Source organism: Phacochoerus africanus, chromosome 3 (assembly GCF_016906955.1).
Source record: "Phacochoerus africanus isolate WHEZ1 chromosome 3, ROS_Pafr_v1, whole genome shotgun sequence".
Lineage (NCBI taxonomy): Eukaryota > Metazoa > Chordata > Mammalia > Artiodactyla > Suidae > Phacochoerus > Phacochoerus africanus.
Genome location: NC_062546.1, coordinates 1,161,374 through 1,187,032, shown reverse-complemented (window position 1 = coordinate 1,187,032; position 25,659 = coordinate 1,161,374). Strand labels below are relative to the sequence as shown.

At 65.6% G+C, this 25,659-nt stretch overlaps 1 protein-coding gene across 5 annotated transcripts; it reads left to right on the top strand.

The window, feature by feature from the left end:
* Positions 1 to 2,784: 2,784 nt before the first annotated feature.
* Positions 2,785 to 24,539, top strand: SLCO4A1 (solute carrier organic anion transporter family member 4A1). Of its 5 annotated transcripts, XM_047770692.1 has the most exons (13): positions 2,785 to 2,859; positions 11,031 to 11,909; positions 12,801 to 12,891; positions 14,777 to 14,898; positions 15,310 to 15,421; positions 18,548 to 18,702; positions 19,808 to 20,003; positions 20,898 to 21,063; positions 21,157 to 21,329; positions 21,588 to 21,652; positions 22,026 to 22,174; positions 22,833 to 22,894; positions 23,922 to 24,539. In XM_047770692.1, the coding sequence occupies exons 2-13, from the start codon at positions 11,096 to 11,098 to the stop codon at positions 24,166 to 24,168; spliced, it is 2,352 nt and encodes a 783-aa protein (XP_047626648.1). In that variant the 5' UTR covers positions 2,785 to 2,859; positions 11,031 to 11,095; the 3' UTR covers positions 24,169 to 24,539. The 5 variants fall into 5 exon arrangements, with proteins under 5 accessions (XP_047626648.1, XP_047626650.1, XP_047626646.1 ...); XM_047770694.1 differs by lacking the exon at positions 22,833 to 22,894; XM_047770690.1 differs by having other exon boundaries at positions 20,898 to 21,329.
* The last annotated feature ends 1,120 nt before the right edge of the window (positions 24,540 to 25,659 follow it).

Genomic DNA, 25,659 nt, shown 5'->3' with positions numbered 1-25,659 from the left:
GGGGCGGGGGGGTTCGAGCACGACGCCAGAGGACAGTGAGTGACCGTAACACATGGAAGAGCCTGTTCTGAGCCTTGCCCGCACGGGCAGCAGAGGGGAGCAGCCAGCGGGACCTAGGCTCCTGCTTTCTTCCTTTTAATGACTCCTTATGCAGACAAAGCCCCACTGGGAGAGAACTTATCGAGTTCAGAATGTTCCAGGGCACTTTACCAGGCTGCCCTCATTCTCAAAGGCTGCTGTGCTCTGCAGGTGACCTCTAGGCCTCCTCTGGCCCCTCCTCATTCCTCCAGCCCAAGACGGAGGATAGATTCAGCCAACCCCACAGTGCTGGGGGCCAGAGTCACCCCTGACACCTGGCACACCGCTGCCCCCGTGGCAGGCTGCCCAGCACATGTTCCCAGGGGCCTCTGGAGGTGCCCGAGCCTGGCACTGGCCTTGGGGACCCAAGCCCTGCACTTTGCATCCATGCATCTGACATGTTTGGTCCCGATTTACCTTTCAAATTGTCCCCGTGGCCGGGTCCTGCAGGAGGGGCTGGTGGGGAGACGGCCACACACGATAGGCCCTGGACCAGTGCTTCCTGTGCAGCATGTGGATGGTGGAGGCGGCGCCCCCAGGGTGAGCCTGGCTCCTCCCCCACTTGTTCCCCCGTGCTGGTCCCATCCGAGAAAAAGACCCCCTAAGTGACAGCCCACCGCCAGCACCTTCTGACACTAGCCAGTGTCCCTTTGCCACAAGGAAAGCGCAAATCTGCGACTCAGGGTGCTCCGCAGACGGCAGTGTTTGCTAGAATCTAATACCTCTTTCTCTTTTAAACTGTTTTTTGTTTTTTGTTTTTTTTTTATGTTAACCTCTCTCTGGTAATGACACAGATCTGCCTTCTTTAAAATAAACTTGCTCTTTCAGTAAAAGCTACAAATTGTTCCCAAAAATTGTGTAAATAATGGTTCCAAGGAATAAAACCCACAATCAAGTTTGTAAACCTCGAGTCTGATCCTGCCTCTGACATTGAAAATGCTTTTGCCAGAGGCTGATTGGCTGATCTGCTCACCCCTTCCGTGACGGGGAGCTCACCACCTACCAGAGGGGATCCTCAGTGGGCTCTCCTGGAAATCCCAGCAGGTTCCACACTGAGCCCAGGTCTGCAGGGCAGCTCAAACCCCCTTCCTCGTGGGGAGGGCTCTGTGGAGGGCGCCCCTCTTGCAGGTGGAACAGTGGTGCCCCAGCATGTCCTCACCCTGTCAGGGAAAAATGGTTGGGTTTTTTCTCTTCAAGGGCAGGGCTGGGGTGGAGGCCAGCATTCAGGGGGCTACAGACCTTGCTCCAGCTCCCGGGAGCAAAGGCGTGGAGGCAGCCAGGGGCCCTGAGAACACCGCCAGGGACTCCCAGGACCAGAGCAGGCAGAAGCCCAGAAGAAGAGCATTTCAGAAATGACTGTGAATGGGACGTTTTCCCATAAGCCCGGCACCTCCCGCCTGGGCTCCCCCTCCCCCAGCGGCCCAGGAAGGGACCCACCTCCTGCACCTCCTTGGTGGTCCCCCCCGTCCCCCGTCCCCTGCCCCCCCCCCCACCAGGCTCTGGTCATCGCTCCCTTACCCACTTATCTCGTGATTCAAACGCACACACACTTGACTTTTGTAGGCTTCTTTTAAAGTAAATTCATTTTAAGGAAAATAAAAAAGGGAAAACTGTGGAGTGAACTGTGATCAGCTGTTACGATGTCACTACTTGGCTCCTCTGAGCCTCCCACAGGCCAAGCTCTCCCCCGTCTGTGGGCAGCAGCCCTGTAAGGAAGCTCCTCCACCACTCCTGCTTCACAGATGAGGAAACTGCAGCTCAGATTAAGCAACGTATTCCTGGTTACACAGCAGGAATATTGGGAAGATTCAAACAGGACCTCCTGCCCAGGGTGGTGTCTCCTGCCCTCCACCTGACATCAGCGCTGACGTCAAAAGAGGATCGTTTTACTGAAAAGGCCACGGGTGGAAAACAGTGGATTCCCCGGGCCGGGGTGACACCTCGCTGCGCACCCAGGGCACGTCCCCAAACCCGCCCCCCCCCCCAACGCCCACGGGCGCGAAGCCCAGCCTGGACCTGGGGCCAGCCCTGCAGTGTCCGCCCCTCTACCGCCCAGTCCGGGGCACCCCTGGGCCTCCGCAGCGGCCCCCACCAGGCCACCTGCGGCCTTTCCGAAGGGGTAGGGTGGCCAACTCCCTCCCTCCCACGCCCGCTCCCCGGGTCTCCGTCCCACACGCCCGGGTTCAATTCCGAGTCAGTTGGAAACTGAGGCGCCGCACCGCCTGGGCGCGGACTTCACCGCTCTGGTTTCCCGGCCAGCAGCTCAGACATAGGGGTCTCCTGGGGGTGGGAGGGGTCCGTCAGAGGAAGGCGCGCGGCCAGCGCCGGCTCCGAGGGCGCACGAGGCTCGCCTTTGGTGGGGACCTGGGGGACGCAGACAGGATGCCGCCGCGGCCGCCGCCCCTCCGCCCCTCCAGGGTCCCCCCACCCGCCCCGCGCCCCCCGCGCCCCCCGCGCCCGCCCGGCGCCCTGCCCTTCGCCCTGCCCTCCGCCCAACGCCCGGCTCCAGCCCCAGGCCCCGCCCCTTGCCCCTCCAGCCCCGCCTGCTCCCGCCCCCGCCCCCGCCGCGCGCTCCCGCAGCTGTCACCTTAGTGGGCGGGCCCCGGGGCGCGGGGGGCGGGGCCCATCTCGCTCTGTGCAGCCATTGGCCGGAGTAGGGGAGGCCGCGAGGCCCCCCTCCCAGCGGCGGGGCGGGCCCAGGAGGGGATGAATGAAGCGGGAGAGGGCGCGGAGCGGCAGCCAGAGCGTGGTGCGCAGCGCGGCTGCCGGGCCCTCGGGACGGTGAGTGCTCTGGACAGCGCGGGCCGCGGACGGTCAGGGGCACACTCGTGGGCGCGCCGAGCCTTCACCTGCTGATATCAGGAGTGCAGCAGGTGCCCGCAGACGTTGGCTGGGGGCCAGGGGATCGAGGTGGCGCCAGCGCTGACGCGGCGGGGATGCCGGGCGGGGCGGGACGCTGGGCACCGGCAGGGCGCCCCGAGCTTCTCTGCGGCGGGGGATGAAGGGAAAGGGGGACCGCGCTCGGACCCGCGCCCCTCCGCCCTCCCGCCTCGGGTGAATCAGCCGCAAAATGCACCCCCTCTCGCTGCCAGCTCCCCAGTCAGGGAGCCTCCGAGGAGGCGGCGGGCGGAGGGGACAGGGATGAGTTGGGGGCTGGGGCTCAGGCGAGGATGATGCGAGCGGCCAGGGCGGGTGGCCGGGGCAGGTGGCCGGGCGCGCACGCAGGCGCAGGCCACGCGGGTCAGGCCAGAGAGAGCTACGCCTCCCGGAGCCGCAGGGTTCCGGCGGGCCCCCGACCTGCGGCGGATGCGGCTGCTGCTGAGTCAAGGAGGAAATGATCATGAAGAGAAGTTTCTCGCTGGCGGCCAGGCTTTGTTCGCGCCAACCGCGCTCCAGATGCCACCGGGAAGGGAGAGCGACAGAGCGGTCTGCAAGGGCCAGGCTACCGCTGGGCGGGAGGGACTGAGTGGTCCCATCCTTGGCTACTCAAGCGGCACCCTTTTCCCCACCCTGCCACAGTAAGTCCCGGTGCCTGGCACAGAGCCGTGGGTGGGTTACCAGGCACGCTGCCGGGGTGCAGGCGGAGGGCAAAGGAGGGTGGAAACATGGTCCGGGCTTACCCTTGGCTTCTGGTGGAGACACCTGTCCCGAGACTGGGGACACTAGAGGCCGATGCTGTGATTCCCACCCCACAAGCAAGCCTGGGTAATGCGGAACCCAGTGGGGAAAGACTGCCAGGCAGTGGGGTCAGTGCCACGAGGGGAGACAGGCCCGGCCCCACCCCGTGGGAGGCTGGAGGCTCCCTCTGCCAAGGTCAGACTTGGTGATGGTGCTGGTTTCTGCCTGGAGCCTCTAGGAATGGTAGTAATTTTCCACAGTGAGGGAACCAGCTTCCTAGTGGCCACTCCTCATGGTGCTTTTGGGACCTTGGGTTTCCTCTGTCTAATCAGAAACTGGCTCTCGGGAGCCAGCAGGGCTCAGTGAACCGTGAGCACAGCAGTGCTGCGAAAGTTTCTCTGTGCAGCCTGGGACAAAGGGACTTCAGAGGAGAGAGGGCCCCTGGTTTCCGCGGGTCCGGGGATGAAGGAACTCTAGCAGTGGTCATGATGACAAGAGGCTGTTCACGGAGCCCTTAGAAGGGCAGGCCCTGGGCTTCGTGCCTTGAGCATCACCGCCTTGTACGCTCACCCCCCTCCGCGAGGGAGCTACCCTCACCCCATTCTACGGATGAGGAAGGGGAGGCACTGACCAGCGAAGTGCCTTGCCCAAGGTCACACAGGCAGAACGCGGTGCCGCGGCTTGACCTCCCGTTTGGGATTCCAGACACTTCATAGCTCTGTCCCTGGGGAAGAAGGAAACCCGGTGAGCAGGCCTGGCACCGAGCAGGGTCCCCAAAGACGGACTGCACCTAAGGGGACTTGAGCATGTGGCCAGGGTAGTCCGCGCCCGAGGGTGGCCGGAGGTGCCTGTGGGCCTGCAGGGCCCGGCTTTCCCACGTGCTGCAGGACGAGGGGAGGGAGCGGCCTCTCGGTCAGGCCCAGTCCCCTGTGCCTGCCCCCCCGTGCTCTGCTTCCCTCCTGTGGCTGTGACCTAATCCATGGTTCCCTGGGCACGGCCCCTGTGGAGGCGGGGGAGACAGTCCCAACCAAGTCCCTCCCCACCACCATGGTGAGGTGGCCGGGCACCTGGAGGTCAGGCTGGCCGAGGGCCGTGCGCATAGAGGTCTAGGGCTCGGCGTCCTGTCCTGTTCAAGAGCCCGACTACGGTGACAGCTCAGAGAGCCTGGCCCTCCCCGGCCGCTGAGGGACGCTTGGTTGACAAACCACGGTTGCAGTTCAGGCCCCAGGCCACGTCTGTCTTCCGAACAGCACAGGTATCCTCCGCTCACCCTGAAATCCACGTTCACCCACTGAGCTGTCAGTCTTGAAGTCATGTTGTCCCGCTAGGGTGTGGACAGAGGCCACGAAAGTGTCCCCCCAAGCCCCCTGTCCTCAGAGGAAGAGCCCTCGTCTGCTTCTGGAGGGACATAAAAATTATCCTCAGGCCTCAGGCACTCTTGTTCCTGGACGTTCGGCGGCCGAGCAGCCTCGGCAGTGTCCGGGAGGCATGGGCGCCAACATCGGGCCCATCAGCGTGGCGGGTGACCCAACAGGCCGGCTGGGATTCTGCCCCAAGAGCGAGAGGGGGACACCGACTCAGGCCTCGGGTGACCAGGGCTCTCGAGCGAGTCTGTGGAGCTGGCCCTGCTGGAGGAGGGGGACCAGCCCAGCTGCCGGCACGCTGGGCCCGGGATGCGGCTCCCTGTGGACCGCCTCGGGGGCTCCCCCGGCCGCTGCCCTGGCTTGGCCGTCACGCTTCCCTCAGGCGCCTCTGTTCCTCTTGGCGGCCACGGGACAGCCCCTTCCCACCAGCAGGTGCAGAATTAGCCTCTTGGGCTGTATTTCCGGGGGCGGGAGGATGTCTTCACAAACCACATGGCTTCTTCGGGAGCTGCTCACTCAGGCGGCGGCCGGCGGGGCCGGTGGGGCTTCTGGGCTGAAGTCCAAGCGCTGGGCAGGGCCTGCTGACCGAGGCCAGGCTGGGTCCCCTTATCAGTGTCCAGACAGTCGCCGCTCCGGCGCTGGGGCTTCTAGCCGGTCCTCTCTCCCACGGGGCTGCCTTTCCTCAGTGGCTTTTTCATCCGGCCTTGGGGATGCCTGAGGCATCGCCCTCCATCCAAAGCACAGAGGGCTTGGGATCAGCTGGGGGCGCCCCTCCCTCCCGGGCTTGCCCTGGGCCCCCCATGTTTTGCCCTGGGTCCACCTCTCGGCAGATGCTGCAAGCCTAGTATTCGGGCCCATGGGCACAGCAGACCCATTATGTGGCCAGAACCTGCTCCCCTGTACCCCCAAACCCACAAAGGCCTCTGCGAGTCTGCTCGCCCCGCCCTCCCACACCCCGCTCGGCCACGGGGACAGGGCGGGACTAGGAATGTCCACGCTAAGACCCAGGACACGCCCTGAGGGTGGGGTCTTCCTGGGTCTCCCCAGACAAGCCTTCATTGTCAGCCTCCATGCAAAGCAGCCAGCTTCCTGCCCACCTACCTGTGTGTGCTCACCTGGCATGCAAAGTGGGGTGTACCAGGCACAGCAGTGGTCTCCCCAGGCCCTGCCACCTGGGCCTGCTCTATCAATAGCTTGGAGCCTCATCTTCAAGAAGTGAGAAGCCCCTCTGCTCACCCCCTCAGAGGAAGAGAGAGCAGTTTGGGTTGGGGGTGGGGGATGCAGCGGCCTGGAGAGTCCCAAGGCTCATGGGGCAGGGGGGCCGGCCGGTGCCAGGGCTGGGGACGCAAGGAGGGAGGAGGATGGCCCAGGGGGCTGTGGCGCAGGAGTTCAATGGGGCTGCCCTGTGGGTGTGGGGCGTGTCACAGCGGCGTGGCTGTGGCTGGTGGCCTCGGACCAGACAGGTCAGGGCATCTGCTGGCTGGAGCATGAGGAAGGAGAAATGAAACCTGAGTCTCTCCCCTGGCTGCCAGTTCCCCGAGGGCTTGCGATGGAGCCTGGGAGCCCTCCTGACTGCAGAAGGGCCCCGCCCGCCGACCCCCAGTCTCAGGCCTCCCGGGGACGCGTGCTCCAGCTGCAGCCAGACTCTCTGGGGGGCCAGGCCCAGGGGCTCCAGGGCCACCACCGGAGGCTTAGCCATTACTCTCAGTGACCCTGTGTCCCGCTACGCTTTGCAGACAGTCTTCGGTTTCGGCGGCATAAATGCACCGCGCCCGCGCAGCCCTGCAGGGAGGATCGGGCAGCGGGCAGCGGGTGAACAGCAAAGCCGTTTCATGCTTTCCTGAGACTGGGACCGTAGGTCCCCCAGGCGGGGCCGTGCCCAGCCGCCCGCAGTGGGGCCACCGACTTCCCACAGTGCGGTGGGGGGCTTGTGAGGATGTGAGCAGGAGGGGGGTGGGAAGGGGAGCAGGGCCTGGATGCCTTCTGCACAGACACTTCAGCCGATGGGCCAGGCCAGCTCAGGAGTCGGAGGAAACCTGGGCTAAGACAGCCACGCACACGTGCACACACGCAAGTGCGCGTGCACACACACACATGCACACACACATGGGCACCCTCTCCCGCCCGCCGAAGCCCCAGGTGCGCGGCTGCTGCCAGAGGCCCTCGGGTGCACTTTATCCCCCGCTAATCATCCTGCCTAACCCGCAGGCTCTGATCTCCCGTGGGGTGGGGGACGGGCCGGGGACGGTGGGGGTGCCGGGAGACGCCGGGAGTTCCATGCCGTCGGGGCTTTCAGGTGAGGACACCTGCAGACTCTCATCCTGTGCAGGTGGGGAGCGCCGCTGGTCCCTGGCCAATACCTAAAATAGGCTGTTCCGTCTGGGAGGTGCCGAGCGTGTGACGCGTGCGATTGCAGACTGAGCTTTGTGTGTTTGTGTCAGAGACCTGAGCGCTTGGCTCAGATAAACTTTCCTGCTGACGTGGAGCTGTTTGGACGGCCCACCGCCCGGAGGTGGGGTCTTGCTAAGGGCTTTCTCTTCAAAGAGGAAGGACAGTATTTCTTCGTGGCTGTTCCCAGCCGCACAAACTCCACCTCCGTGGTCCCCTAAGCCCTGCTGTGGGCTCCATCCTCCCGCCGGGTCCCCTGTGTTTCTCCTGTGCGGGGTGGGAGGCTGGGGGCGTTTAAGCGAGCTCAGGGCCCCCGGGGGCAGGGTGAGCAGGTGCCGGCTTCTCTCCTGGGAAGACCCGCCCACCAGTGACACGCCCCAGCCCAGTACTGACTCCCTGTCCCCACGGGCCACCAGACAGACCTCTCTGAGCACCTGCCTGGGCACATTCCCTTTGGCTCCATCCCAGGTCGGTGCACACGCAGGTGTCTTGGCGCGGGTGCCCGTGTCCATGTGCGGAGACAAAGCACTGGGGGCACTCCCCCCCACAGCACAACGACGTGGCGGCCTCTGGGCGAAGTCTCCGTTTCCTGTGTCTCCTGAGCCCGTCTGCCCTGCGGGCTGGTGGGAGGCAGAGCCGTCCTGTCCCAGGGCCCACGCTTCTCGCCCTCCAAGCTGTGCCACGAGGCCCGATCGCCCGCATCGAGTGTGTGCGCTGGACAGAATCTGGGCACAGGGCCTCGGGGCCGGTCTGCAGACAGGTGCCGCTGTCTGGCTTTGCTCTGCCCCCGGAATTCCTGGCGCTGTTCTCACAGCATGGACATTTTGCTCCTTCTGTAGGCGCCTTCCTTCCAGCTCTCTGCGCAGAGCCTGGCACACCAGGGTACACGGAGGCGGCCACTCTATAAATACAGCTCCGGGCGTGGCCCTGGGCCCCAGGGGAACGGCTGAGGTGGAATTTTTTCTCTCCACGCTCGGCCTCAAGATCAGGCCTCCGAGAGCCTGGCAGTGCCAGTTTCCAAAGTAAACAGTCGGCCCGTGTGTAAATGCCACACAGTCGGTCACGGTTCTCTGAGTACCATGCTGGCCAGGACAACTGTGACTTGCACACGTGGGCTCTGGCCGGACCATGTGGCCTCGTCCTAACTGGCCCTGGCCGGCTGCGCGGCCTTGGGAAAATCACTGACCCCTCTGGGCCGGCTTCCGCCGCCTGTTACGTGGGCTGTGGCCAAGGGTGCAGCAGCGTCATGCCCGCAGCCTGCACGTTCGTGATGTTGGCGTGAGCGTGGAGCACAGGTATCGCCGGGGGGGCCTCCTGAGGCATCGCCCGGGGGCAGCCAGAGAGGAGCCCGGCTGAGGCTGAGATTAGCTCGGAAGGCGCGCCCTTCCAGCCTGCACCGGGAACGGTAGCGGCCACCAGCCCACCGGCCGCCTCAGTGAGATGGCTGTGCCCAGGGGGCCGAGGAGCAGGCCGAGGTCCGGCAGAAAGCTGGGGCGCCCTGGCCTCTGAGGCTCGAAGCGGTGGTGTCAGGGGAGCAGGGTGGAGGTGCAGCCAGATCCCCTCCAAACACAAATCTGCCTCCGGGACCTGGGTGTGGTTAACACAAGAGAAAGCCAGTCTTTTGTTTACAAACAAACAGCCAACAAGCCAAAAATCCTCCGTCTGAGCACCCACCCAGGCGCTTGTGGCCACGATGGCTGAAGAGCCCTCTTTGCTCTCTGCCAGCAAGGCCCATGCCAGGTACAGCTCCCCCAGGCCACCCCCGAGGTCCCCTCAACGCCCCGTGGGCCAGGGAGGGGGAGAACCAGCTGGGCTCACGTCCTGCTCTGAGTGTCCACTAAGCTCAGACTGCCCCTCCCTCCAGGCCTGCAGCCTCCCGAAGGCCAGGCCTCCCCAGGGGCTGCGGAGGGTCCTGGAGCTGCTGGAACAAAGGGCCACAAGCCGGGGGCCTAAGACAGCACAGCTTTCTCCCCAATTCTGGTGGCCGGAGCCCGAGGTCGGGGGTGGGCAGGTCCTTCCTGTATCCCCTGCTCCTGGTGGCCCCGGAGTCCTTGGCTCAAGGCCACATCATCCAGTCTCTGTGGCCACCTGGCCTCTCTCCTAAGGACAGACCCTGGATTTGCGGCCTGCCCCAAGCCAGGTGACCCCATCTCAATCTCGGGTGACACGTGCAAGGACAGTTCCTGAATAAGCTCACCCTCGGGGTGGGAACCGCGGCTGTCCCCGTCCGGGGCCCAGCACATCAGTGCCTGAAGGACTCAGTCCGCGAGACTCAACCTGAGGCAGCTGTGGGGCAGCGCCAACGCCCCTGCAGCAGCACCTCCCGGCGTCTGCCACCCAGTGTCCCCCGTGCGGTGGCTGCACAGTGGGTGTCTGGTCTGCGGCCACCTCTGGGCCCTGAGTGGCCACCGTGTGTCCTCCCGAGGGCGTGTCTGTGTCCAGGGCCCCCTCTGAAAGGGACACTGGCCCGAGTGGACCAGGCCCACTCTGACCGCTTCAGAGGCCCTGCCTCTGAGTCGCTCACATCCTGAGGAGCTGGGGCCTCCAATGCGTCTTCCTTGGGGAGACAGTTCAGCCCATGGCGAGAGGCACCCCGGGAGGAGTGATGGGGTCAGCAGCGGACCCCGCGTGGGCCCAGGGGCTGTGAGGACAACCAAGATCCGGTGTTTTCCTTCCCGGCAACCCGGCGTGTGCCGGCTCTTTATTCCGGGTGGGAAAATCAGCATTTTTCCTCTTAACATGCAGTGTGGTTGTTGCCACTTGGGCTCCCAGGCAGCCTCGGGGCAACCAGAGGACCCGTTTACCCGGCAGTAGGTGCCACCCTTTCTCAGGTTTGGGGGTGTTGGGGGGGGCAGGGCAGCCCCCAGGAGCCTGGAGATGCAGCGATTTCTCAGCCCGGCCCAGCTTCCTCTGGTCGGTGGGGAAGGAGTGGGCAGCAAGGGCCCAGAGCGGGCACCAGGAACAGGCTGGGGCAGGTTGCAGAAGGAGGCGTGTTGGCACAACTTCCCTTCAACCTGCCCACAGGGCTGCAGACTGCAGCCATTTCTGCATCAAGAGACTCAGCTCACTGCGAGTGAGGCCCAGCGCTGGCTCACCCTCCCGCCCATGCCAGCCCAGCACGGCGGCGATCCTGGGGGCACAGGGTGGGCCAGCCGTGCGTCCCCGTCCTCATGCCCCACACCCGCCACACTCTGGACTGAGACGCAGTTCCTTTCCTGCTGAGGAGCACCGGGAGGGCACGGCGTGGGTTTAAGGAAGAACTGAGGCTGCGCTGGGTGGTCAGCACCAGAGAGCACACAGCTCTCGCCGGCCAAGCTGAGGCCGTGGCGGAAGTGGGGGGCGCATGATCCAGGGGAGCGTGCGGCCTCCTGGGCGTCCCGCTGTGTCTCTGCATCAGCCCTGCTCTACGGCCTCACCCAGGCCAGCTCTGCCCTGCGACCAGACGGGGGCTGCCCTGCGTGCGTGAGTCTGGATTCGGGGAGGGGGCTGGTCAGGAAGGCCACCTCTGCCAGGCTGAGAACCCCGCAGGCAGAGCCATAGGCCCCCGGGGACGGGGGAAACTCACAGAACCCCTTCCCGCAGATCGACCCGCCGCCGGAGCACCGCCTGTCCTCTTGCACTGCCGTCGCTGCCGCGCCTCCTCCGAGATGCCCCAGCACTCAGCGGGGGACAAGCCCTTCGTCTCGATGCCGCAGCCAGTCTTCCCCAGGCCCCCCTTGGCTGCCAACGGCGGCTGTGACCACACGCCCCCCGTCAGGCGGGCGTCGCTCGGCTCGCCCCTGAGCCCCGGTGCCCTGCGCGCGGCCGCCCACGGCCCGCTGGACTCCAGCAGCCAGCCGCTGTGCCAGCCCGAGAAGCACGGGCCGCAGGCCGCGGCCCGGGAGGTGCGCTACGTGGCGGCGGCGGGGCCGGGCGAGGCGTGCGGCTGGCGGGCCTTCGCGCCCGCGTGCCTGCAGGTCTTCAACACGCCCTGCGGCTTCCTGCTGTTCCTGTGCGCGGCCTCCTTCCTGCAGGGCATGACGGTGAACGGCTTCATCAACTCGGTCATCACGTCCATCGAGCGGCGCTTCGACCTGCACAGCTACCAGAGCGGCCTCACCGCCAGCTCCTACGACGTGGCCGCCTGCCTCTGCCTCACCTTCGTCAGCTACTTCGGCGGCCACGGCCACAAGCCCCGCTGGCTGGGCTGGGGCGTGCTGGTCATGGGCGCCGGCTCGCTGGTGTTCGCGCTGCCCCACTTCACGACCGGCCCCTACGAGGTGCAGGGGGACGAGGTCGTGGGCACCTGCCGCGCCAACCAGAGCACGCCGTGCGGGGGCCGCGCGTCCAGCCTGTCCGGCTACCGGCTGGTCTTCATGCTGGGCCAGTTCCTGCACGGCGTGGGGGCCACGCCGCTCTACACGCTGGGCGTCACCTACCTGGACGAGAACGTCAAGTCCAGCTCTTCGCCAGTCTACCTCGGTGAGTGGCGCGGGCTGGGCGCCTCCTCGGAGCCTGGCCCCGTCCGAGCCCCCCACGGGCATCTCCCTGTTGGCTCACAGGGTCCCGGGTGGCCCCAGGTGCTCCCAGGTGAGGTGGCAGGCGAGCCCTGCCCTGCGTGTCACCTGGACGCCTCCGGTGAGGGAGGTGGTGCTGGCCGGCCGCAGCCTGACCCCTGAGCACACCTCGTGGGGCCCAGAGCCCAGGGGACGTTAGGCGTAGGGTTGGCTGGTGACCCGTGCTGGGTGCTGCTGCCATGCTGCCCGCGGGGCTGAGCCGCACGCTGCCCCGGAGACCCTCTCCCACATCTCGGGTGGGATTTCTGAGTTTTCAGCCTGTGCCGGCTGCCTCCCCAAGCCCCTCCTGCGAGGTCCTGCCAGGGAAGGCACTCGGGTCAGCCGAGGGCCGGGGCTGGTGCTCCAGCCCAGCCAGGCTTTGTCAGCTGCCCCTGCCTTCCGTCCACCTTGGAGCAGCCCGTCCACATCCCTTGGTTGCTGTTCTGGGGACAGGCTTGGGAGTGGGGGGGGGAGGGCGTGGGGCCCCAGGTGAGCCTGCAGCACCGCATGGGTGCCGCCCGCATCCCGTAAGTTAAGTTCTCAGGATCGTTGGTCCTTGGGGCGGGAAAGAGCCCAAACACGCCTGCAGCGGCTCTGGGGGGTGTCTGAGCGGCCCCTTGGAAAGGCTGGCACCAGCCGACATCAGACCCGACAAAACCCTGATTGAAAGGGGTTCGTGCTCCAGCTGGGGTGTAGGTGCAGAGATGCAGGGGGCTTCTCCCCGGGGGTGGGGGGCTGCGGAGTGTCAGCCACCCATGGGCCCCGGGGCGGCGGAGCAGGACGTGACGCATCCCCAACGGCTCTGCTTCCCTTCCAGCCACCTTCTACACCGCAGCCATCCTCGGCCCCGCAGCCGGCTACCTGGTCGGAGGTGCCCTGCTGAATATTTACACCGAAATAGGCACACGGTGAGTGCCCTGGGCTCCATCCCCGGGTTCGTGTCATGTCAAGCGGAGAAAACGCCCACCCCACCGTTGGCGCAGGGGGACTGCGGGGGAGCAGGGGCAGGTCCCGGTCCCGGCCTTGCTCTGCTGGACCTGGGACTTGTGGGCGCATGGGGAGCACGGCCTGAGGGGGGCAGCGTGGACGGACGGCCTCCTGGGGCTAAGACCACAACAAACTGTGGACTCTCCTGCCACCAACATGAGCCTCTTTGCGGGGGGCAGGAGGGCATGTGGCCAGGAGGGGCCCACACCAAGCAGGGCTCCAACGCCCCCTCGGGACCCAGCCGGGTGTCCCAGATGCAGCCAAATTCTGACGCTGACTTTCTGGGGTCAGCTCAGAGGCCAGAGGTGAGGGGCCGTCCCAGGAGAGCCCCCCCCCCCCCAGGGGCAGGTCCCTGCCACCCACTCTCCTGCCCAACTTGGCTGCAAATCGGAGAGCCCCGTGGCCCGCCTCCCGGCGATCTGCTGGAGCAGCTCACAGAACTCAGGAAAGCACGACCCGCCCAGGGCCAGTTCCTCACACCCAGGGACAACCCAATGGGGCAAGGCCTGGAGTTCTGGGCCCGCTCTGGGCGCCTTCCCTGCCACACCTCCATGCGGTCGCCCTGGAAGCTCTCTGAACCCTGTCCTTAGGTTTCTGGGGGGCCTCATTGCTTAGGCAGGATTGATTAATCATCGGCCATCGCTGACCACAACCCCCCAGGGGTCGGGGTGGGACTGGAAGTTCCAGGCTCCTAATCACAGGACCGGGCCCCGTCGGAACCTGCGGGGGTGCGCCAAGAGGGGCCTCACTGAACCAAAGACCCTCCCATCCCCCAGGACGCTCAGGGGGCTCAGGCACCGTGTCAGGACCTGGAGGAGCGGCGAGAGCACGTTTCTCATCCTGTCACGTGTGGCTCTTCCGTTTCCTCTCACCTTTCATGATTCCAGTTTTCGTACATCTGAGCAGGAGAGAGACAGGGGCAGGGACAGGGGCAGGGGGGGTCCTTCCCTCAGGGCCAGGCTCTGGGGGCCGACCCCTCCGTCCTCCGTGGGGAGGGGGTGTCTCAGCATCTCCGTCGGGGCGGTTCTCCTAACTGTCTGCGGGGACATGCGGGGACGTGGCTAGAGCTCCGGACTCTCTCGGCAGAGGGCTGCCCGCGCGTCGGGGTGGCCTCAGCTTGGCGAAAATCAGTGTCCAGGGGCATGTTCTGTGCAGAGGGCTAGGTGGGCCGCATCCCTCCCTGCTCTGGGACCTGGGCCGCTGGGCATGAAGGGGTCAGGCAGAGGATCCCGTCTGGCCCACCCCGCCTGGGGCCGCGCTGGGCTGGGCAGTGGCTCTCCCTGATCCCCTGTATACCCCCCCAGGCCTCCGGCTGCCTCCGCCCTGCCCCAGGCTCCCATCCACCGCGGCTGCCCACCCATGCTTTTCCCGACTTACCTTTGCTTTGGAAAATGCACTTGTGTGCAGGTTGGGGTGGCGGGCAAGCCCCCGCTCTGCCCCCTGAGCTTCAGGAGGCCAGGTGCCACCTCTGCCAGCTTTGGGGCAGGTGCCTCCTACTCTTTCAGGTGTGCCTGCCCCGCCTGGCCCCCCGCTGTGGCCTCCAGGGGAGGCAGCCTCTTGGGCCCCAGAGCAAGGGCTGGGCGGGCAGCTCAGGGTTGGCAGCCGGTGGCCAAGCTGCCATCCTCCCCACCCCACGTTGGTCCGGGTGCCCTCCGCCCACGGCCAGCCCCAGACCGGGTGGCGGTGAGGCATAAGGGCAGGGCCTCAGGCAGAGCCTTCGGTCTCGGCCTCTCTCCGACTGGTGGGCAGAGGGTTCGTACGCTCCAGGCGCTAAGCGCCTCTGATCCCAAGTGCCTCTTCCTGCAGGACAGAGCTGACCACGGAGAGCCCGCATTGGGTTGGCGCCTGGTGGGTCGGCTTCCTGGGCGCCGGAGCCGCGGCTTTCCTCATCGCAGTCCCCATTCTCGGGTACCCACGGCAGCTGCCAGGTAAGCTTCGCGTCCCGGGCCTGTGGGAGACAGGACACTGTCCCCTGCTCCTCCTCCGGGTCCTGGGGCGGCGGGCGGGTGGCTGGGACCCTCATCTCCTGGGCGGGGCTGCCTTCTTGCGGGGCGGCCCGACCCAAGGGCCCCCTCGGCCCCTGTGGCCTCTCCCAGCTCAGAGACCCACAGAAGAGGCTTGTTTCAATGGAGGCGGGGCCTTTCCATCCCTTCATTTCCCTCTGGTCTCAGGCTGAGCCCGGGGGCTTCTCCCACCCCCGATCCCTGCCAGCGCGTCACCACGGTGCCTCAGTAGGGATGTCTGGCCAGGCACCCTGTCCTGCAGCTGGTCCCACACCTGGCGGGGGGCCCCTTGGGGCCTTTGGCCTCTGTCCCCCGCCAACATCCTGGTCCTCCCAGGCTCCCAGCGCTACGTGGTCATGAGAGCATCTGAAACTCACCAGTTAAAGGACAGCAGCCACAAGGCAGCCAGCAACCCTGACTTCGGGAAAACCATCAGAGACCTGCCTCTGTAAGGACCCGGGTGGGGGGCTCGCGTCTGTGTCTGTGTCCCAAAGACCCTTTAGGGCCCTATGTACGCTGAGTTCTTGATCCTGAGCTGGGAGAATCCTGTGACCCCCTCCTGGGCCACATCAGGGGCGCACACAGCCCCTAACCTTCCTTCTGACCCCAGAGCTTCAGGTCTTGGCCCCCAAACTTGGGCAACGAGATTAAGGTGCAGGGGACAGAGCCTCCTCTCAGGGCCACTAACGGTGGTTCTGACGGGAAACCGGGCCTCAGCCCGGCGGCACCTGCCCCCCACCCCCCGGCCCACTGCGCCGGCCACCAGCACACCGGGGCCTCTTTGCGCCCCCACATGGCAGGCTCTGGCGGCTGCACCTGGCGCCTTGTGGTCACGGAGCGAATCCCCGTGCCTGAGCGCAGCCAGCGTGCCCAGGGTTCCCAGGGCAAGACTGACCCCCCAGGCCACTCCCCATGAGCTGCCCCCCATTAGGCGGCACCAGCAGGTGCCGACGGGGCTCCACCCCTCCTCCCCTCGTGTGGGACCTGGTCTTGCTTTGCGCAGGTTGGGACAAACAGAGGCTGGGCCTCTAGGGTCTCAGGGGGACAGTATAGGGCCTGGGGGCCGCGGGGGGTCAGTGCCCCTCTTCGGGCAATTCGGTGGGGGGCTCTCCCAGGCAGGTGGAGGAGCTTGGATGGTTCCCCCCCAACCCCCAAATCCTCGGCCTCGGCAAACGCCCACCTACCTGCCCCTGGAGTTTCCTGAGCCTGGAACCGGCCATGCGGGGCGGGGTCTGTGAGTGGCAGGTAGGAGCCCCCGCTGTCTCTCTTCAACATGGGGAGGGCGGCGTGGCGTCAGGGAGGCCCCTGGCTGCCCTGAACAGCCGCCCACTCGGAAGCTGCCTCTGAGCCTGGCGGGGCCACGCGGCCAGGGTGCGGGGGCTTCCGTGCGAGGGCAGTTGGCCCACCTCCTGACACCTGCAGTGGAGCTGCCCCAGGCAGGGCAGGGCCCCCCGTCCCCTCTGAGCAGCGCCGAGGACGGCAGTAGCCTGGTCCCCCGTGGACCTGGACGAAGGCCAAGATGAGGCGGTTTATGCTCAGGCTTGGTTCCCCAAACCAACTGCTGATAAATAAACCCTAGGACACGGGCCCTCTGTCAAGGGCGGGACTAGCTCCCCGAGCAAACTCAATATGGGATTTCAGCTGAGCAGCCTGTCGGCTGAGATTAAGAAATGGGAAGTTCATGTACTTCTGGGGACAGTCACCTCCTGCGGGCCTCGCCGAGCAACCTGGGCAGGTCCAGGCAGGGACTGGCCACACCCGGGGCCCCCTCCACCCCCTTCCACCCCGCCCCTCCCCAGGGCCTGAAAGCCCCGACCGCCAGCGCCCATGAGGGACAGTGTTGCCTCTGAGACTTCTTCATGGATGCCGGACTCGGGCTGTGGACCAGAAAGAAGCCTTTTCAGTCCTTGAGGTTGAAAGTCAGTTTTGAAGGATTCAGGTGCCCCTTTGAGTCAGGATGGGGACGAGGCTCCGAGGTCACCCTGAGACGCCGTGGTGTGGGGGTGACTTCATTAGCCCGGGTTCCCCCTGCTGGGACACAAAGGCTAATCGTGCTCCCCTCCCCAGGCACCTACTTGTGCAGAATCCACTGTGCCGCCGGGCTGCGTCCTCCAAAGGACGGGCCTTTGGATGTCAAGGTGTGCCAGCTGCTCTGACACGTGCGGGCAGGCGTCAGCGCAGACGGCTGGACCCGGTCGGGGGGGGGCTCTCTCCTGCTGGAGGATGATCATGGGGTTTGTGGGGAGGGGGACGGGGGCGGGGGGCTCATGACGCCTTTTGCTGAAGACACAGAGAACGGGACAAAGGTGGCCCTTGTCAGAGCTGCTGTGATCGGATCAGACCACGGCCAGTCGCTGGTGATCAGGCTGTGCCTTGTCTCGCGCCCAAGCGGGAGCCCGTCCGGCCAGGACCCCAGGCTCCGGAGAACACTGTGCCCAGGGGTCCAGGACCTGCCGGCTGGGGCTGAGAGGGGCTGGGTGGGGAAGGGCAGAGCCAAGCTCCTTCCTGGGCCTCTCTGCAGCCCGCCCCCATGTCCTGGTCTCAGCTCAGCCCCTTCATGGCCCAGAAAGGAGTTTGTTTTGCTGCTGTTGTTTTGTTCTGTGCTGCACATGGCATTTTAACAGCCCCTGGCATCTGGCCCTTTTAAACAGTACACGCAGGCGTCAGCACGGCTTAGGCCCCCAACCCCAAGGGACGCAGGACCCGGTTCACCCCGAGTGTGGGCCTCCAGAACCTTTGTGCTCATCCCACGGACGGGCTGCTGTGAGCGCCTGGCGCCATGCCCGCACCTCCGCTGCGACACTGGGTGGGGGTCGCCTCCCCGCAGAGCCGCAGGGATGACACGGGTGATGGGGTCACAGCCCACGCCCGACGCTCCTGAAACCCATTGTGCAGGGTCAGCCATGGCCTCTGGGGCACAGAGGGTCCCCACCCCGACACTGAGCCCAAGGCCCTTCCTCCCAGCGCCGTGCAGAAAGGGCCAGGCCGGGTTCCCTGGGGAGCTGTCAGGCAGGTGCGAGGGGCACTGCCGGGACCCCACTGGCCACAGCCCCCCAAGTCACACCCAGGGAAGCCGGGGAGCCAGCCAAGGCCACCCAGGGGCTCCTTGGAGGGGCCTCTTGGTCCAAGTCTGCAGGGCTTCCCGTCACCCCCCTCACCAGCTAGTGACTGAGAAGGGGTCCCCGTGCTGGACTTGGGGACAGTCGCCTCCCCCAGCCTCCGCTCCCAACTCAGGCCCCTCTGCCGGTCCTCGCAGCTGCCCCCGGTGACTCAACAGTGTCACGGTCACTCGGGGCTCTCCCCGGGCCAGAGCCAGAACTCTGGACAGCAGCTCTCGCAGCAAGCCCATAGGCTCCGGGTCCTGGCGCCCGCGCTCCGCCCGCCACAGCCCAGCCTCACAAGAGTAAGGGCGGGGTGCCTGGCTCCCCGCACCCTACTCCACTCCCCTCTGAGACCAGGCTCTGTGCTCAGGTGGGAAGGGCCGTGGCCTCAGGAGCTCCGGCCTCCTCGCGTCCTGGCTCTGGCCCACTCGGCCCCTGTCTCTTCTCCCTGCGCCCTTCCCCTCTCCCTCCAGGTCCATCTGGCTGCTCCTGAAGAATCCCACGTTCATCCTGCTCTGCCTGGCCGGGGCCACCGAGGCCACGCTCATTGCCGGCATGTCCACGTTCGGCCCCAAGTTCCTCGAGTCCCAGTTCAGCCTGAGCGCCTCGGAAGCCGCCACCTTGTTCGGTGAGAACACCCCCGAGCCTGGGAGGGGTCCCCCGCCTTTTGGTTGGTTCTCCAGACCGAGGGGCTGAGGGAGCCTCTTCGGGGAGCCCAGGCAGCGCTGGGCGTGGGATCCCCCAGGCGGGGACCCCAGCGGAGGCCTCTGGCTCTCACACAGCAGCTCTGCTCACGCTCGCCAAGGCCGGCCCCCATGGGAGGCGGCGCAGTCCTTCCCAAGGGCGGTTGGGAAGCGCGGACTGGAGCGTGCTGACCACGCCCCGCAGGCCCCGGAGCCACCCCCCAGAGCCTGGGCCTTTGTCATCTCTGGCTCCTGGCGGAAAGGGTTTGGTTGGCGACTCCCGCCGGGCTCCCTCAGGCCTGGCCGTCCCCAGCCAGGAGGTACGTGGAGGTGGTCACTGGACATGGGGTCAATCCCGGCCCCCTGGGCTCTGTGTCCTGCATGGGAGGACAGCCGCAGATTAGGGGCCACCCTGCGACCAATGTCCCCACTCACCCCTCCTTGCTGGCTCTCGACTGACCGCCCCACCCAGACCCATCCACAACAGCTGCCTCCCCTTCCCCCAGCAGCCCCTCTCCGACCGGCCATGGCCTCTGGGTCCCCCCCCCCCCCGCCCCGCCAAGCTGTCTCCATCTGGGGAGAGGGGCTCACTGAGCCCAGGGGCTTTGAGGTCTCCCCGACTCCTTGGAGACCCCACCCCATCTGCACCCTCCCCCGGGGTGGCCTGGAAGCCACACACCCACGAGTCCCTCTCGCTACGCGTGACAGCCACCAGCTTCTCCGAATACCCCTCAGGGCTGGACTCTGCAGAGGCTGTGCTGGGCCAGGGAGGACGACGTCCTGGGGCCTCCCGAGCGGGGCAGTGACCTTTCCTCTTCCTGTCCTGCCCACCGTGCGCCCATCCCTGGGCCTCTGAGTGGCTGACCCGGTGGCCACCCCAGGCCCCAGGGCCAAGGCTCCCCCAGTGGCCCCCGGGAGGCCTGGTCAGGGTCCCCACGTTGGGTGCAGAGCCCAGCGCTCCACCTGTGAAGTGGAGACGAGACCCTGCGCGCGTGGGTGGCCCCGCTGCCGCGGCTCTGAGGACGTCACTGAGCCCCTCCCTCTGCGCAGGGTACCTGGTGGTGCCGGCGGGCGGCGGGGGCACGTTCCTGGGTGGCTTCTTTGTGAACAAGCTCAAGCTGCGTGGCTCGGGCACCATCAAGTTCTGCCTGCTCTGCACCCTGGCCAGCGGGCTGACCACCCTGGCCTTCCTCACACACTGCCCCAACGTGCCCATGGCGGGCGTGACTGTCAGCTACAATGGGAGGTACGAGCCAGGTGGCATGCCTGTTGGGGTCACCAGCGGTCCCTGGGGGAGGGGGTGGCGTCCTTGGAGACGTCATAACAGCAAGGACACTGGGCACGCGCACACCGAGCCCCAGTCCCCAGCTATAAAACGGTACGGCAGCTGCCTGTGTCCTCTGTGCGCGCTGTCGTGGAAAGTGGCCCAGCGCCAGCCCCCACACGTCGCTGCGTCGGGACCACGAGGGGCACAGCGCGTGGGGTCGCAGCCTGGGAGTATCTGAAACAGACCGGCTACCTGGCCCTGGGCCTGGCGGCTGCCTCCCAAGAATTCCTCACGGGGATGAGAGTGTCAGAGCAGCGTGCAAGGGTGCCGTCTGGGGGACGGCGAGAGTCAGAAACAGCCAGAGTGCAGAAGGCTTGGTGGAGAGCAGAGGGCCCTGTGCTGCGGACGTAGGGAGCTGGGGTCCCGGCAGCTCCAAGAGAGCACCGAGCCGAGGAGGCGAGCAAGGAGTGTGTCTGTGGTTGTGGCTGTGTGTGCGGGTGAATGATCTGGGCCACGTGTAGTGGCCTCCGCTGTGGCGCCGCGGCCGGTGCCAGAAGAGGGTTTTGTTCGTACCTGCCCGCATGCGGTGTCGCATTTCGAGCCCCCACGACCGCGCCGCCTCTGCCCTCACAAGCCGGGCCGGGAGGTGCGTGATGGGAGGACTCTGGATCTGCTCTGTGCTCAGCACGTCCAGCGATTCCAGGAGCAGAGGGCCATGCGGGAAGCCCCATTCCTTGGGTGGAGCAAACCCAGCAAGTTTGTTAACCCGCAGCCGTGGGCCCAGGGGAACCAGATCCAAGGCTGTCCCCGTGTCCCCGGGGCGCCCGCCTGGCCCTGGCCTCCACCCCACCACTGCTCATCTCCTGCCCGCAGCCTCCTGCCTGAAGGCCACCTGGAGCTGACGGCCGCCTGCAACGCCCACTGCGGCTGCTGGGCAGGACACTACACCCCCGTGTGTGGCTCCGACGGCCTCATGTACCACTCGCCCTGCCACGCGGGATGCTCTGAGGCGGCCCCGCCCCGCCCGGGCGGCCAGAAGGTGAGTTTGGCCACCGCCCACGTCAGCCGCACTGGACCCTGGGAGGCCCCGCCCCTTCCTCCTGTAATCAGTGCTGTTGTTGTGTGCTCCCAGGTGTACCGGGACTGTAGCTGTGTCCCTCAGAATTTGTCCTCTGGGTTTGGCCATGCTACTGCAGGGAAATGCACTTCAACTTGTCAAAGAAAGCCCCTCCTTCTGGTTTTCATATTCGTTGTAATTATCTTTACATTCCTCAGCAGCATTCCTGCACTAACGGCGACTTTACGGTAAGCCTGGGGCCTGGGTTTGCTCTGGTCCAGAACCTTCCCTTTGCAGCTAAGGCAGCTCTCAGCAGCTCCCCGTGGGGTACGTGCCAGGCCCCAGAAAGCTGTGGCAGGAAAGCGCTGCCTCTGTGAGGTGCTTGCCACCTGGGGAGGTGGTGATGCGGCCCGGGGCTCACCCAGGACTCGGCCACCGGCACGGGGGTGAGACTTGGCGAGCAGCCGCGCCTCCCCGGGCGTTGATGCATCGGTTTTCCGTGGCAGGTGCGTCTGTGACCGGCAGAGATCCTTTGCCCTGGGAATCCAGTGGATCGTGGTTCGAACGCTAGGTACTGTGCTGTGGAAGGGGCCATGTACAGTTGTGCGGTGTGTTCACTGCACAAGGGCATATGCCCAGCGCCTCCTCACCAAGCTGGTGTGCGTGCGTCTCCCCAGCAGGGAAGGGCGCCATTCCCTAACAGTCCGCTAGGGGGACCCGTGGTCCTTTATTTGCCCAGAGGGAACCCCTTCCGCGTTAACACAGAGGCTCCGCTAGAGTCCTGGGGAGTTTTCCCTGCATGGTGGCAAGTCCCCTTTGCATCCCCTGAAAACCCCAATGGCCGATGCCACCTTCCTGGGAGGCCGCGCGGTCTGGGTTTCGGGCACTGCCCACTGCCCTGGCGGCCCAGCCGTGTCCGTGTGCTGAGGCGCTTCTCCCCACAGGTGGCATCCCGGGGCCCATCGCCTTCGGCTGGGTGATTGACAAGTCGTGCCTGCTCTGGCAGGACCAGTGCGGCCAGCAGGGCTCCTGTTTCGTGTACCAGAACTCGGCCATGAGCCAGTACATGCTCATCATGGGGCTGCTGTACAAGGTGAGTCTGCTCCCACGGAGGTCGGGCACGGCCCTGGGGTCTCCGACAGCTCAGACCCCTGCCAGGACCCCAGGTCCCCCCTGTAGCCCAGTTTCCAGAAGCAGGCTCCTCGTCTGAAGCTGTTGTGGTTGGGACCATGACAGCAATGCCAGTGGAAGGAGCTGGGGGACGGCAGGCCCGGTCACGGGGCTCCCTCTCTGGACCCCAGGAGCCGCTCCCCCTCCCCTGCCTCCCGGGGTCCTCACTGCTGGGCTGGCTGGTGTGCCCGGGGCCCTGGTCCGCTAAGGCTTTGGAGAAACCAAACCGCCCTCCCCAAGGGCGGCTGCTGGGCCCTCTCCTTCCTTCCTCCGTGGGCCTCGAGTTATGCCCTGCTCTTGGCCCAACCCTCCGCTTTCCAGCCTTTAAGAGAGGCGTCCTGCTGCTCCCTTGGCCTGTGTCACCGGGGGAGAGGCAGCACACTTATACTCTGAATGTCCCCCCATGGGAGGAGAAGGCACGGACCTTCCCAGATCACACGGAGTCCTGGGACCGGCCTTGAGGACGTCGTGGTTTCCGTCCCCGGGTGGAGGGTGGAGGGTGGGCTTGGCCTTTGAGCCTTTTCGGGAAGAGCCGCCAAGACAGGCGACTCCCAGTGATGCTCGGGTTTGTCTCCTCACAGACTAGCTCAGACAGAGCCACGCGTGAGAAGGCGGTTTGTGTGGCTCTGAACAAGAGCGACAGGTCGGTTTAAAGTGACGCGCCCTGTGCGGGGAGCTGGCCCTCACTCTGTCCCTGGGTTGTCCGGTCCCTCGGCCAGAGCAGCGGGCTGGCCCCGGGGTGGCTGTCTGCCAGGATGACCCCCGACCTCGGCACAGCGCTTAGCATGGCCCCCGCAGTCAGCGCTCATGTCCGTGGGGGGCAGATGCGTGGACCCTCTAAGCGACATCCCCTGCGGTCACAGGGCCACCAAGCAGAAGCAGCCTCTCCGTACTCTGGCTTCAGGCACAACAGCCGGGGGTGCTCAGGAAACACAGTGGGTGTCCCGTGAAGACCCAGCGTTTATGCGTTAAACACACACACACTCGGGTGTGCAGAGGCTGGCGTGCGAGCCCACCCTGTGGTCCTCAGACCGCCTGTGACCCTGTCGTGACTGGGGGGGGGGGTCAGTGCAGCGGCTGTAGCGATGTAACCGCCACTGCTGACCAGCTCCGGCTCAGGTTCCTGGGGCGGCTGGCGTGAGGCCCCCACACCAGGCGCTCAAACAGCAGGAATTCATTCTTTCTCATTCGGGAGGCCAGATGTCCCCCGGCGAGGTGTTGGTGGTGTCCCTTCTCCCTCGGGACCTGAGGGACTGTGTCCTGTGCCTCTCCGGCCATCCTTGGGGCTCCTGGGCTTGTAGGGACCCGCCCCTTCTCTGCCTGCGTCGCCCGTGGCTGCCCCCCTTTCGGGATCCTGAGTCCCCCCAAGCCAGACTGACCTCTCACCCCTCACCTCATCACATTGCCAGGGACGCTGTTTCCAAGTGAAGGCCCCGCTCACAGTCCTCCCCCGGGGGTCGTGATGTGGTCACGTACCCTGGACGGATGCTGGGCAGCCCCTGACCAGCCCCCCACTCCACCCAGTCCGATTGTACCTTCCGTTCCCCGTAATAATACTGGGGTCCGCTGGGCGCCAGCTCTGCAGGACGGGTGGGTCCTGGGGAGGGCGCGGGGCCCCGGCGGCGGCGGCGGCGGCTCCATCAAGGTCCAGCAGCTGCTTTCCCCCCCAGGTCCTGGGCTTCGTCTTCTTCGCCGCTGCCTGCCTCTTCTACAAGCCCCTGTCGCAGGCTTCGGACGGCCTGGAAGCCTCTCTGCCCAGCCAGTCCTCGGCCTCCGACAATCCCCCAGACCTTCAGGGAGCCCCCTCGGCCCTCCAGCTCCAGAGCAATGTCTGACCGCTCACCTGCCCGCCAGGGACAGGGCCCACCGGGCAGCGCTGCCCCGGAACTCTGCCTAATTTCTCGCCGGAAGGGGTGATCCCTGGCCCACTGGCCCTGGCACTGAAGACCCTGCAAAAATCTGCCATTGGATCTGGGGGCACCAAGCCAGGGGCCACGTGTCGACGCCTCAGAGGCACCAAGGAGAAGGAATCCGAGACCCACGGGAATGGACGCCCCCCACCCTGGATCACATCCGGGGGAGGGGTGACCAGCTCTCAGAAGGGGCGAGACCCGCAGCCACCTCCCAGCCGGTACATCGCTGCTCCTTCCCACAGACTTGGCAGGACAACCCCGGGGCCTCAAGACCCCCTGGACCCAGTAACGGCTGTGCCGATAGATAGATATATATATATTTTTGTCTTTGGTCTTTTTAGGGCCACGCCCAAGGCATATGGAAGCTCCCAGGCTAGGGGTCAAATCAGTTTCAGCCGCCGGCCTACACCACAGCCACAGCAACGCCAGATCGGAGCTTGCGACCTACACCACAGCTCACGGCAACGCTGGATCTTTAACCCGCTGAGCCAGGCCAGGGATCGAACCTGCAACCTCATGGATACTAGTCAGGTTTGTTAACCACTGAGCCACGATGGGAACTCCCAGCTGTGCTTCTGAAGCACATGTGCAAATCCTACGCGACTCCGTCAGTTACAAGAAGCGCGGAACCACTGTGGCCCGTGGGGCACGATTCCAGTCTCCCTTGTGTCTTTGAACGACAGATTTCCGGAGCTGGTGGCCACCGGGCGTCTACCCTCCAGAGGGGCTTCACCGTCGTGGTCCTCATGCCCGCGGCTCATGCTCAGGGGGCCCCCAGGTCGCTCACACTGTTGGGGCCGCTCCACTGAGGGTACACAGGACCCGCCCTGTGGGCAAGCGGGTGGCTGGCGGTGCCTCTGGCGGGTCCTTGCATCTGCAGGTGGCCTGGCCCTGACTTCCTGTCCGTCCTGATGGAGAGGAGGCCAGGCTCGTGCGAGGCCGTCCCGGGCACAGGCACAGGGTCCCTTCTTCAAGTGCTGCTGTCGGTTCCGTCCCGGAGCCGCGCGACCTCGCAGTGGGGTGGGAGCCACTTGTATGAGGGTGTATTTGTGGACCCGTATTTTGCATAATCACTTATTTATAGAAGTTATTTTGTACCTGATAGTGGGGTGGGCACAGTAGTTTCTGCCCGGAGGGTCCTGGGACTTGCCTGGAATGTTTACTGTTGAGTCCTCGGTTTAAACTGTATACGTAAATATATTTTAATATTTAAAGCAGACCTTCTTGCCAAGCGTGTTTTATTTCTATGAACTTGCCAGTTTGCCAGCTTGCGTATCCTCTGAGTGGCTTTGTGATTTTGTGCCCAGTGTAGCTGTGGGCTGCCCGGGGTGAGCACTGGCTTGGCTGGGGTCCTCCCTGGTGGGAGCCCCCCATCCTGTGACCCAAGAGTCACCTCCCTTCAGGGCCCAGCAGCCGGGTGGGCCCAGGTCCTCAGCCAGGCCCCCGACTCCCACCGCTGTCATGGAACCCTGGGATTCAGTTCGGGTGGCAGGAC

Bases quoted from the DNA above. Each gene is read 5' to 3' on its own strand.
- SLCO4A1 (XM_047770690.1), top strand. From the start codon at position 11,096: ATGCCCCAGCACTCAGCGGGGGACAAGCCCTTCGTCTCGATGCCGCAG. The intron at 11,910-12,800 runs GTGAGTGGCGCG...CTTCCCTTCCAG, and splicing joins CTCTTCGCCAGTCTACCTCG to CCACCTTCTACACCGCAGCC. The intron at 18,703-19,807 runs GTGAGAACACCC...CCCTCTGCGCAG, and splicing joins GGAAGCCGCCACCTTGTTCG to GGTACCTGGTGGTGCCGGCG.